The 13,888-nt window shown below is 41.0% G+C and overlaps 2 protein-coding genes across 2 annotated transcripts; both read right to left on the bottom strand.

Moving 5' to 3' along the window:
• Positions 1–1,360: 1,360 nt before the first annotated feature.
• slc25a5 (solute carrier family 25 member 5) lies at positions 1,361–4,377 on the bottom strand. Its single transcript, XM_042074952.1, has 4 exons — positions 4,163–4,377; positions 2,113–2,599; positions 1,890–2,030; positions 1,361–1,803 (listed from the first exon to the last, which is right to left on the bottom strand). Exons 1-4 carry the CDS (start codon positions 4,277–4,279, stop codon positions 1,646–1,648), a joined length of 903 nt encoding a protein of 300 aa, XP_041930886.1. The 5' UTR covers positions 4,280–4,377; the 3' UTR covers positions 1,361–1,645.
• Positions 4,378–6,869: 2,492 nt separating this feature from the next.
• On the bottom strand, positions 6,870–12,670 carry slc25a43 (solute carrier family 25 member 43). Its single transcript, XM_042074944.1, has 5 exons — positions 12,243–12,670; positions 10,670–10,911; positions 10,401–10,573; positions 8,805–8,939; positions 6,870–8,313 (listed from the first exon to the last, which is right to left on the bottom strand). The coding sequence occupies exons 1-5, from the start codon at positions 12,560–12,562 to the stop codon at positions 8,101–8,103; spliced, it is 1,083 nt and encodes a 360-aa protein (XP_041930878.1). The 5' UTR covers positions 12,563–12,670; the 3' UTR covers positions 6,870–8,100.
• Between the last annotated feature and the right edge of the window lie 1,218 nt (positions 12,671–13,888).

Genomic DNA, 13,888 nt, shown 5'->3' with positions numbered 1-13,888 from the left:
AATGTATTTTAGCGTGCATTACTCTTCCTCTATTTGTATATTAATTTGTATTGTGACCATGTAATCTCAGCTTCATTGTAAATGAGGGATTCCCTCAATGAACTTTCCCAGAAACTAAATAGGCTAAAGGTATACTATTACCTTCAGGCAAAAAAAAAAAAAAAAGATACAAAATCTACCCAATTCTGCACCCTCACCGACTAATTTCTTGTAACAGCTGACGAATCCTTGGGCATTCATGATTCATCAAAATATCAGCTGGTGACCTCAATTCATTTAGAGACTAGGCCTACCAAGCACAGACAATGCACTTCCCAATACAGATAAAAGTGAACAGTGATCCCAATTGTGTCACTAATCCAAATGTGAAGTGTTCTGCCAGCTCTAACCACCCGGTCTCACTGAATACATAAATCTCACTCATTTTAATTTAATGAATTTGCCCTTACTCATAAGCTGCATAGCAGATAGGCAATGCCAAGTGTCCCTATAGTGTGTGTGCATGAGACCATGCACAACCATGACTGAACTAGACCTTTGGTCGTATTGGTGTTAGTTGACAAGGTGACACAAGAGCTCAAATTTCAGTGTAAGTTTATGGCTAGGCTACATCTAGCAAGCAGGTACCATTACATGTAGTTGCACCCCCATCGTGCTGACAGGAAATAGTTTCAGCCAATTGCAGCTGTCAGGATCATGTGTCCAAACTGGCATTTCATTCATTCCTCACCAGCAACCCAGTACAGACACATGGACAAACATGTCAACACCCAATTATTAATATTACCCCCCTCAACTAAATTGAAGGCTTCATGTGGCATTTTTAGAAGAATAGAATGACATTTTAGTCTAGACAAACAGTAGACCCCATCTAGTTCATTCACCTAACACAAAGGTTAAACTACAGCAAAGCTGAAGGCAGAAAGAGGCTTGATAGGAGATAAGATGTATATTTAGACGATGGCGTTAATCCACTTCACGCCATAGCTAATCCCAGTCTCATCACATGACGTTACTACTACTACCTGATGGAAAAAACCATCTGTACCACCTGGCTAGACAATTGCAAAAGGAAAGTAAATTTAAATCAACTACTGTATCAATTAATTTAGATGACATTCAATGTCCACAGACCTGGATGGATTACACCCTGCCTGGGTGAAGATTTCACAGCCGTCTTTGGCTGAATACCAACTACAATTTGGAGGGCAACCAAGGTTTGGAGTTTCACCTTAGGAAGTGACACTGGCTTGTGCAGTAATGTCAATGGTCAAGCACTAGACTACTCCTTTTAAAGATCAGTTGTGCCACAAACCACATTAAAGTCTAGCCAAAACACAAATCAAGGGCAAGACTTAAGTAGGTTCAGTAGGTTGTCTTTATTAAAGTGATGACTAAAAACAGACCGGCTGGATGACGGATTTCAATACCCGGTATGGTTGCTTAATCCTGGGAATGACAATGTGAATGGGGAACCAAACGGAAAAGAAAAAGGGGCCAGAATGACAGAAAAACCAATTCCCCCAGTACAACTAGTAAACATACTAGTTGGTCCCTATAAATAAGGCGGAATTTGACAGTCCTTCCAAATGTACAAGATATGTTACAGACACCTCACAACATTTATGGTGGACATAGAAAAGGTTTAGAGGACTTTCTTCAACTCATCATACAAGACCAGTACGAAGGCACCGCCCATGCCTCGCAGAACATTGGACCAAGCTCCCTTGAAGAAGGCCTTGCCACCCTCATCACGTGAAATCTTCTTCCAGCAGTCGATTGTGCCAGTGTACATGATATCAGCTGCAATGCAAAAAAAGCATGATTGAGTTCACGTGTCCCCCAACAGCACAAATTATGCCAATGCCAAGAGAATTTAAGTCAAGTACCTCCTTTGCGTCCGGACTGCATCATCATACGACGACGAACGGTGTCGAAGGGATAGGATGTAAGACCCGCAACAGCAGTTACAGTCTGAGCAATTGCCCAACTGACCACAATGTGAGTGTTCTTGGGATCGGGCAGCATACCTGCAAGGAGAGGAATAGAACATTAAAGAAAATAATAAATTAAAAATGTAAATTGTGATAAAAAGAATAAAGGAAAACTTACCCTTAGCGGTGTCATAAATGCCAAAGTAGGCTGCTCTGTAGATGATAATGCCCTGAACAGAGACATTGAAGCCCTGGTACAGACCCTTCAGGCCATCTGATTTGAAGATCTTCGCCAGGCAGTTGCCCAAGCCAGAGAACTCTCTCTCAGCTCCGGCCTTACCAACATCAGCGGCAAGACGGGTTCTGGCAAAGTCGAGGGGGTAGACGAAGCACAGGGAGGTGGCTCCAGCAGCACCACCAGATGCCAGGTTACCAGCAAAGTATCTCCAGAACTGGGTGCGCTTGTCAACACCATCAAGGAAGATCTTCTTGTACTTGTCCTTGAAGGCAAAGTTGAGGGCCTGAGTGGGGAAGTATCTGATGACGTTGGCAAGGTTACCTCTCCAGAAGGACAAGAAGCCCTGTTCCTTGGGGATACGGGTCACACAGTCCATGATGCCCTTGTACTGCATGTCAGCGGTGATCTGTTTGCTTGCATGTTGCACCTGTAAACCAACAGTAAGTCAGAGAAGGCATAGACAAACATATACAAGACAAGGAGCAACGTAAAGACGCATGTTGACCAATGCAGCCATAGCAGTTTCTCATCTTTTACTGTCAAACAATTTAGGCACACTATTAGTTGGCTAACTAACCGGTAGCTAGCCAAGCTATCTGAAGTCCCACAACTTCACCTGCAATCTCAAGATGGAGGTCAACCCTCCATCCGCACACAAGGGCGTCGCAATCCAACCGGGTCAATAAGCTATTTGAACTAAAACGGCGAGAAACAAGGGGACATCCTCGACTGAATCAAATTTTAACACGCTGTACTGCAAAGTAAGCCAGTGCTTAGAGGACAGCAAACATATCTGGCTAACGATAATCATTACCATTAGCCAAATGCAAGCTAGCATTAGCAGCATCCTTCTACCCAGACAATGAGATTAGATTACATCGTCAAAGTTAAATGATAAAGGTGGAAACCTTAGGCGACAGGGCATGCTTAAAACGCGTCAAATGTTCAACCTCATACCCAGACTTTAGATGACCAAATATTACTATTAACGTCACACATTCTTTTCGTCAAGAACAATTAGTTCCACATCCGCGTTGGCTAACCAGCTAGTGTTAGCTTGCTAGGCCGAGGCCTCCCCCTTCCCACGACCTTGGCCATTTGTGCTAGTTCGCTTGACTTCCGATAGTGAACATTACGCAAAGAGCTACTAGGAAATTAAAAGATAAAAGTGGTTTACAGTAGACACACGCAATCATTTCACAACAGACTACGTTACTAACGTTATATTGTATGCACGTCTGGTTTCTTGGATCAAACACGAAACATGACGTTTGCCAACTTTCCCAACTTGGTTTTAAGATTAATTGAACTTGGTTGCCTTTCACACTCCTAACATAAAAACATTAATGAATCCAAAATAAACTAAGGTTAGTGTAAATGTCTGCCCGTTGTTAACTGAAGTCATAACAGTTACATAAGATTATTGGGCTGAAAGTGGGATTTAAATTGAACCTGCTGGCAAACCAACCACTCCCACTTAACTGCAAGCTAACGTTAATTTAGCATTATTAACATGATTTAATATTAACGGCCACGGTAAAGTAGTGCACTTAAAGGTTTCTGAAAATGCGAAATTGAAAGGATCAAATCGTGAATTAACAGTTCCTTTGACGTTTGTCACCAACTAGCATTCCTAAGTTCGTCATTCATTAGCCATCAACCGCCCGTTACGTAATGGTGGACTTTGTTAGCTAGACCGCTAGCGTTAGCTATGATAGCTAACGCGGAGACGACCGTAAACGACATGCCTCAAAGTCATCACCTCTACCCACTTGAATGACAAACAGAGACAAGCAACAATCATCTGAATGCCACAATATAGTTCAACCACCCAAATAGCTAACTGTATGACCATACATTTGTCAACAGATTAGAACAGGGAAACAATAGATTCCCCTTTCAATCAAACCATCCATTAGCACAACTTCACGTTGGCTAACGTTAGTTAGCTCACGTTAACAAACTCACGATTCTCAAGTTACCGGCTTACCTGAAGAAGCAGCTTCACTCTCTCAATGGGAGCAACAGCTGTTTTGGAGATAGCAGCAGCAATACCTCCAGCCAAGAAGTCCTTGGCGAAGGACATGACCATGGTGTCGGTACTCATTTTCGGGCGATTTCGGATTAAGGTCGGACTCGGAACAGGGCAATGATCCTCCGCCTCGACTCTGGGCTGGTCTGCCGGCTCAGTCGAAATGGCCGATGAACAAGTTTCTGTACTGATTTAAAAAGTGCTGAGTTCGCGAGACAAAACGCGATCTCAAGCTCGGGCTTCTATTGGTTGTTTCTCTGATATGGGTGGGGGCTAAAAGAGGGAAAAGGAGGGGGGAAGCCTATTTTTTACAGTCTATGGGGGAAGCCTACGAATTTATCACAACTTGATCGTCAAATGTTTTTAGTTCAACTCAGTAACCACTCAATCGTATAAAACACATTACTGATAGAGATTTACTGTTGGACTACAATGTTTTCCATCACAAGACACGAATAATGCGCTTTGTTTTAAAAACAAATTGTTTATGTGGTTCCTATGAAGTTCTATTAAAACAAATAGAACTAATGTCATAATGTTAGTGAATGACAGTCCCAGAGCCCTAGAGAGATAAGGCTCAGTCCGCCTTAAATCAAAAGGAAGTATAGTATCAGAGGCTTCACGAGAGCAAGGCAGCGGCCATAGATGACCTGGAAGGTCATAGCAAGAGTGTCCTTGACTTGTCACTGCATTATGGTTGTGTCAAAGATCTGTGACAAAAGGCTTGTATCAACAGAAACAGGTAATTGCAACTAAAAATCAAAGATATCCAGTCTATAGTAAATATTGCAATGTAACATTTAACCCATACAAACTATGCAAGGTATACAGACAAGTGGAAAAGAAATGGTCTGTGACTGGCATGTCTTTAGTGTGGCAACGTTTGTGTGAGAAGGGTGTATATTCATCGGGATGAAACCAACAAAATGCAGAGGACAAAGACAAATAACTTTAAAACCCATTTTAATCTCCCCATTATATATTTACCATCAGCAATACTGCTCTGATTGAATGCATATGACATTTTATAGACACATTTTTACAAATAAGTTAGAGCAAAGTCCTTTTAGGCAAGTCCCTCCACTCAGCGGCCATTTGACAACGCTTTTTGGGCACTCGTCGGGCATCCATTTCGGCAGAAATGCGAGTGCGCAAGGCTTCACGACACCAATCTTGCTCCAGCGGCGAGATCACAACACATGATTGGCACGATGTCTTCACAACACACCATATGATTGGCTCAATGTATTCACATGTCAACGTTTTGCCGAGGAAGGGGTGGGATATGTGTAGACAACGGCCATATTGGCGTGACAAACTAGCCCCATGCATTTCTATGGAGTATTTTTTGAGTGCTGTGTCTCCACATTAGAAAGTCTCTGGTTAGAGTGGGTGATTACCATTATAATCAATGATTAGGCCTACTTAAAGCCCCCCTGTGTAAGAATTTCTCCAATCTAGAGGTTAGGTACTAGCCTAGAAATCTAGACGCACCCTAGCGGCGGCAAATTAATTTGCTCAGCCTGTACGTCTAGTATCAAACCATAGGGATTTCTATTGGCTGACGCCGTGGACGTCATCCAATCACAGCGCTCTATTTTGTTAGAGAGTCTTAAGGCGGGCATAACAGGATAACGACAGTCCTGCGACGGTGAACAACAAGGAAGGTGGCTATGGTGAACGAAGAGCGGTTGTTTGAATCAGCGTTGGGGTCAACTTTGGAGGAGTTGGACTTGTGCTTTTCTTTGAAAGTTGAGCAACACAATGCACTTAAGTCATTCCTTTCGAAGAAGGATGTATTTGCCGTTTTGCCAACCGGATACGGATATGGTCGTAGCGCTGGCCTATTGCATGCCTAGGCAGTTTGAAAGACAATTCTCTGCCCACCCCTTGGATTAAGCGAGGTCAATGGTTCGATTCCAGACTATACATTTCAATGATATAGGATGGCCCGCCAGGCTAGTTAGGTACTATATTGCAACCAATCTCTCAAGCGCTGCCTCGTTTAGAACTACGGTAGCCGTCGCACATCAAAAACTGGCACTAGTTCTGGACTCCTAGGCGCATCAAAACATAAACTTTTCTCTGAATAAGCAATAACAAAACAGTAATATAATTGTGTATACTATTTTATTGGAAAAAGGGTGGAATGTCCGCACACTTGCTCCCATCAGGAGTTTTTTAATGTTACACTGGTGAATAGTCATTAAAAAAATCCTGATGGGAGCAAGTGTGCAGACATTCCACCCTTTTTCTATTTTATAGCCTAGCACTTTTTGTCCAGCACCTGCCTTGGATGTGCGCACCAACAAACAACTTTCAGTATACTATTTTATTGCCATTGCTTGTGTGTGATGCCAATGAAACACTCTTTCGGATAGTATAATAAATAGTTTAATTTTGCCTGTTAACCGAGCTAGCCAGCAAACGTTAGCACAGTAAATGGAAAGTGAATGGAGAGCAACTAGTGATCTTCGCTAGCTAAGTAGCAGCCAAGGACTTTGGTTAAACTTAAGTTAAACGTATATTGTTGCAAACTAACCTGAAAATAACACAAATTCAGCAATTTTGTGGTAGTCTACTAGTTCTTGCAAAACTACGTTAGGTTAGTTTATCAACTGTCTCTGGGTCTAGAGATCAAGTGATACAGTGACAGATCATAAACAAAGTTATTTTTCTCTTTATTCATTTAGTTGGAAAATACAATTTCAATGTCAGAATTTTAGGAAGACATGTGGCTTGTAGAAGATGGGTTCGTAACTTACATTGTTGAATGTAGGGAAATTCTGCAGATGAATCCAAGCTAATGTTTTTTCTATGCAGACGCCAAAGACTGAACTGTATGCGGCTGTATTTCGCACATGTCCCTTGCTGGCCACCATTATTTTCAAATGGCACACGTACATGGAGAGTAGCCCCTACACTATGTTGATGTAAAATGAGGATTTCTAAGCCAATAGGTATGCTTCGAATTGGTGGTGGTGGTAATTAAACATGAATGGGGCCACATTTATGAATGGGAAATGTTGATTTTGTTAACAATTGAAACCGTTACACAGGGGACCTTTAAAATGGTCTTGCATTGCATTCATTTTAAATTATTAAATATCCACATAAATACCATGCGGTAATGGAGTGCAACATGAGGGCACAGTGTCATTACTGTATATAGGTTTGTTTTTGTGGTAGGATCTAACTAACAGCTAACAGCATTGTCTGTTATGGATCTACATTGATCTGGTGTGGATACGCAAAGATTTACATCAGAACACAGCTAGATCCAACACACTGTGATAACAACATTTGCTATCTGGGTAGTGTGTCCTCAGATGCATCTATAATACATTGGTACCATACAATACCATGATGTGAAAAGAAAAAAAAGTAATACGTAAGTGGCAAGGCACCTTCAGTAATGGAGGACAAACACATTAAGGATATTTAAAAGAGAAGCATTGACCCAACCCCATGGATCAATCAAAAATAGTCATTCACATTTCCTGCATGTTGTCCACTAAAATGTCCTTTACTGTCTTTACTCCAGCCATATGGCCACTGTTGTAGCCGGACTATTCTGATAACATTTTCATGTGCAATCACATTAAACACATTTTGAGGTATTAATACATTATTTCTGCCTGTGCAAATATTTGACTGCCAGCATTTCATATTGACAATAGTACATACAACATAGAAATTACAAGATCTGTTGTATCCAGACATATTGCTGGTGATACACCAAAAACATCCGCAGTGCTAGGCAGTAAAACCAACCTAGAAACAACAATGTCATTCAAAACATCAGAATTCAAGAAGACTTCTGCATTTTAAAAATCAGGACAGTCTATGGATGATGACTGAGCAGCAAACTTATCCTTAAAGTTTGAGGCTTCACCTCACCAACGGTTTCCCATGGAAGAGTTCTGTGGCTGAAACTTCCTGTTTCTGAGGTAGCGTTTGACCTCCTGCAATTCATAAGGGCCCAAACTCTGATCCACACCTGGTTTCAGCTTGTAACTCAGGGGGGACACAATGTAACCATTGCGGTATAGGCAAACCTGTTTGCACATCTCAAAGCAGGTAAAGAGTAGGCCAAAATAGGGAACAATCTGTGAAGGAAACACAAAAACATGTTATGATCTACTAGACATACTTCACATACAAAACCAAATACAACATTTAGGGACATGCAGGTTGCATCTAGTTGCAACTACAAATGTGCTGCCAGTTGTGAAGCAAATCCACTGAAAAACTGAGCAAGCTATTGATAACATGCTATTATTTTGATTACAATCCTAATTAACACTTTTATTCTTTCATAACACAGATTAAGCCCCATCAATTCAATCCAGTCTAAATAGATAAAATCATGCCAGTTTTAGCTCATGGAACATTACTTTACTTTACTTTACTCACAGCCAGACCTTAATTTTGTTGTCAACACAAACACATCCAAATGATATAAGCTTATTTAATGATTTAATAAGAAATGTGTACTCGTCCTTAGATGTTCCAATGTGATTCAAATCAATTCACAAAACACATTAGTCCAAACACACACAAAAACAATGACACAAACATAATATAAGACACATCCTACCTTCACCATGTTGGCTGTAAGACCACTCCACAAGGTTAGAATGCCCTTGGTTTTGATGACCTGTCGGAAACAATCCAACATCCCATTGAAGTGGACATCAACCCCACCATAATGCGGCAGGTGAGAACTCTGAGCCTGAAAGACATCAGTTACTGTAAATCTTTTTTTAATGTGATTCATCAGTCAAAATTCAATTCAGATTCAAAATCATATTCACATTCTCCCTTGGTATATTGTCCCATTGCTTTGGAGTAATTGTGCTGGGAGATTGTCATGATTCAGAAAATAAACATGGTCTTGATTCTGTTGTGGGAAGTAGCAAGTCGGCAGTGGCACAAATTGAATTGAATGCAGTGTACGGACTCATACTTAACCAATTACAGACAAGTATTATCACATGAGTCATGTGTAGAGCAGTGTGGCTCCCTTGCTCCTATTTACTTCTCTTTGCCATAAGTGCTTTTTAGCGAAGGCATGGAAGAAGTCTACCAGTGTTAGAGTTTACCCTCCACTTTGTACCCTCTGCAATGTCAATGCAGTCAATGCATTCACAAGCGTGACAGGAAACTTTGCTTCTGACCATCCCCCACCCCAACACACAACAAGTCACGAGGCCCTCCCGGCTCTTAAAGGGAAGGACTGTCGAAAACCATGGACAGTCTCCTCACAGCTTTTGTTTAAGGACAGACAAGAGCTGCTCCCTTGCTTTAGGCTTCTTTAAAATCCCTCTGTGGTGCCTGCAGGGTGGGGCCAGTTTCTACAGTCATGTTTGCCCCATAATGGCTGCATGATTTGCATGATTTGATCTTTTGGGCCTAACTGCACAAATGATTACACACCTCTGCATCTCAATTCAAAGTCATGCTGTATACTGAAAGACTGTTTTGATAAAGCTTGGTGAACAAAGGCAGTCAGAACCTTTGCCCATACAATCAGAGTATCCCCGAAAACCGTGGGGCATTTTCAATTTGTTGTGTGATATTCACCAGCCTATCTTTGGAGACCTTATCTATGGCCAGGCAGACCCTGAACAGTGTCTACATTCTCAGCTGCCACAACACCTTGTGGTCCCTAATAATAGAACATGTCCTCTAGTTCTTTGTCCACAGTTAATGTACTCAAAGAATAAACCCGTCTTCTACTAAAGCCATGAAGTTAATTAGTCTGCTGTGTCTTATGTGATCACCTTTTCCCTCATAAAAATGATAAACAAACGAATAGTTCTTATTCTTGCATAGCCTTTCAGTAACTCCACAACTACCTGTTGCATACTTGAGTTATTGTTGTTCAGTTGTTAATAACTTGTGCCACCTCATGGACAAAATATTTACTGCACCATTGGTAAAACCACAGGAGCAAGGAGAACCATGCAGTGAGATGTTATAATCATTACATAGCGATATCTTTATTATATCACTGTTGTTTCTACTCACTTGAATTACAGTGAAAACACTGTACAATGTCAAGTTTATCTACAGTCATAGTACTTCATAAAAACTGTCAAAATAAATAAAATTATTTAAAAAACCTCACGATTTATTTTAGCATTAACAATTTAAATAAATGTAATCAAGAGTGACAAAAATGTTCCCACACCTGCATTTTTCGTTTCACCGTCTCAAAGGGGAACGACAGAGTCTGGGCTACTCCTGCTGCTAGGCAACCATTAATGAAGTTCTGCAGAGAAGAGAAGCGAAAGTGTGGTTCCTGCCACAACTTATCCAGGTTCATGTAGACTGCATAGCAGCCAATAGAGAATGGAACGGCACCTGTCACAACAGAAACCAAATGTAATCAGTTGTTCATATTGTGTGGACAATCTTACACATCTTATACATTTTCTCATTAGACGAATGGGAACATACCAATCACAGTGAGAGAGAATCCCCTGTAGAGAGCCAGGAGCCCCTCTTTGTGGTAGATGTTGGACATGGTGTGCAGCACACCCCTGTAGGTAGACTGCCTGCAGTTCTGGGCAATGAGGCGTGTTTCTACCACTTCCAGTGGGTATGTGGTGAGTGCAGCAGTTATTCCTGCTAGGCCTCCAGCCACTATGGCTTGCCACTGTGATATATGGCCCAAACCATCCATATGCTGGTGGACAATCCTGCAAACATATGAAATGGTTAAAACAAAATGTAATTCTTACAATTCATACTACATATATACATTCCATACCATTGTGTATCATCATAGATCAAGAGAAAATGTTTTACGACATTTCTGTACATTCTATGCATCACACAGGAAAAAAAATAATGTAGGCTTAATGGACAAATACTGCAATTAAAGCCTTGAAACAGGTAATGTACAAGAACACTGGGAAAAATGTATCCAGTCAGTCTAATAGTTTTAGGCCAACTATCAATATGTTAACCAATGTTACAAGTTGTTGATATGTTTTGATATTTTACACATTTGTTTATGTAGCGACAGGCAAAGGGCACACTCCAAGACTCCGGGTACATACTGTACAGAACATTCACGAGGCAGGGGGCTAATTTGTAAACACATGTGCCAAGCCACGTGACATTTCAAAGGTTTCGGAACACTCCTCGGTCCTTTTTAGTTTACACACATGGGAGGAGAGTTCATTTCCAGAAGCCAGTAAGTGTGCAAGTGGGAAGCTGACATGCCACGTCGTAGATATATATCTATGCGACACATTCTCAGGTTGTAATGTTAATATGTATTAGACCTACAAAAAATCTTGGAGGCTCGCCTCACCAGATTATGTGGTGACACTCTGAGGATTCTGATTGGGCGAAATGTAAAGCGTGACTCCGTCATCACATGAACGATGGTAAACTTGAGCACGGAAGTAAACGCTAGCTTGCCGACGAACTATAATAAATAAATAAATTCCTAACCTGCCAGGAAGTTGAGGGGCAGTATAAAGTTTTAAACAAATGTAAAGCTGTTTCGCAATAAACGAGTTCTGATACATGATGTTCCAAAGGATTAAAAAAAACTGTAAAACAGACGACAAGCTACCTTTTTAGTAACGATAACGTCATCGTAATGCTAGCAGCTACTCACCCAACAACGGTAACGTTAAAGGTAGCTGCTAACGGTAATGTTACGCGATTATCCATGTCGCGTCCAAATAACATACATGCACATAATAATAGAAGCCGAATTTACCGTGACATGTCCCGCTGTGTAACTAAGAACGAATACAACTCGCTACAGGAGCAATAGCCTAGACAATAGCGAGCTAACTAGCCATAGCTATCTAAGTTAGCAAAACAACACGTTGGACATTGTTCTAATGTTGACAAACAGTCTATAATTATCGCAAGCTATCGCTAGTTTTGTTAGCATAAGTGAATACGGCATACATTTAATCTTGGAGGTATATGACCACACACATTGACTAACTGTCAATCTGTGTTAAACCATTTGGATGTTCTTCTAATGTAGCGTTATGATACTTACTTTTTGTAAGTTGCCAGATGAATTGCACTGTAAGGAAACAGTCGAAGACAGGAAACCACATTACCCTTCCAAAACGCACGTAGACCTTCATTCTGGTAGATTAGCAAAAAGCTGTGAATAAAGCCTCTTTTGCTATGAAATGTACCTACTTGGCTTACAATTTTTACCACCTCCAAAGGGGAAGTAACAGTTTTGCTGAAAATCCCAGCAAAACCAACACAGAGAAACCCCTGCGAGTTTGTCAATCTATCATCTTTTTTAACTGTTGCCATTATTCTAGCAGCCTTTATGTGATCGCGAATACATAAGATAACCCACATAAACTAACCTACAATTCTTTAAACCGCTTATTCCCAACCACTACACTGTCGGACAAGCTACTTCACTGAAATCGAGACCCTTGTTTGGCTGACCACCACTGGCAGAACTGTATTTTAAACTGTGTCAGCCGATGACCAATCACGGTCACGTTGGCTTTCCGGAGGGTGGAGCAAAGATTGTATGGTGCTCCACTGTAACTGTAACTTAACATCAGTTAGCAGCATGTATTGTTTTACAGCCTATGGTTAGCACGCAGATCTGATTGAGAGTTGTTCTGGGAAAGGTTAATTGACTTACGACTTTTAGCGGGGGCATAACTAACAGCGAAATTAAACTTAAAGTGGTGCATAAAACTCTTACCAAATAGTTACCAAATAGTTTCAGAAGTGTAACAATATTGTAAAGGTAAATGCAGTTGTTTACTCAATTCCAAAGAAATATGAGCATAGACATAGCGCTTCACTTTTTCCACATTTTGTTATGTTTCAGACTCATCTTGAAATGGATTCAGTTATGTAGTTTTTCTCATCAATCTACACACAATACTCCAACACCCCACAAGAAAGCAAGTGTTTGGAGTGTTTTGTAAATGTATAAAAAATTAAAAGACTGAAATATTCTATTTACATAATAATTCACACCTTTTGTTATGACACTTGCCATAGACCTCTGAACAAGCGCGCCGGAAGCACCGGTGCAGGGGCTGCGAACGCACCCCCACTTTTCGGGGGTAAAAAAAAAAAAGGCAGTTGTTGACCACAACACCGACACGGCATCGCTCAGTGGTTCCCAAATGGGGGTACGTGAAGGCACTTCAGGGGATACGTGAGATTTTAACCATTTCGAAGCCTATTGATGCAAAGTGCGTCAAAAAACACACCCTTTCTTCTCTGTTACATTGCTCCGCAACTGTTCCTAGCAGCGAGAAGCCTTAATTGCGTGACAGAGCAGAAGTGGGGCTTTCCAACGAGATCACGCACTTGTCTGTACGTTAAAGTATGAAGATTAAAAAAAATCATGAAATTAAATCAAATTGCATCATATTTACAGTCTCTGCGTTCACCTGCGCACCCATTACTCTCGTTTGAATTACTTGCAAACCCGTGAACGCATAGATATGGCAAGCATATCAGATGAAAGAGGAGACACAGGGCTACCCATTGGTACCAAGTATGTCGATCCTTCTGGCTTATGAAAACAGACGAACTGACTGCAAAATAAAATGTACAAAATGTACAAAAAATGTACAAAATGTACAAAAACCAACTGCACACCCATTACTCTCGTTTGAATCGCGGACCTGTCATGCCACGCATGTCGGATGA

This window comes from Alosa sapidissima, chromosome 20 (assembly GCF_018492685.1).
Source record: "Alosa sapidissima isolate fAloSap1 chromosome 20, fAloSap1.pri, whole genome shotgun sequence".
Classification (NCBI taxonomy): domain Eukaryota; kingdom Metazoa; phylum Chordata; class Actinopteri; order Clupeiformes; family Clupeidae; genus Alosa; species Alosa sapidissima.
The sequence above is the reverse complement of the archived record's forward strand: the minus strand, read 5'-3'. Positions and strand labels throughout refer to the sequence as shown.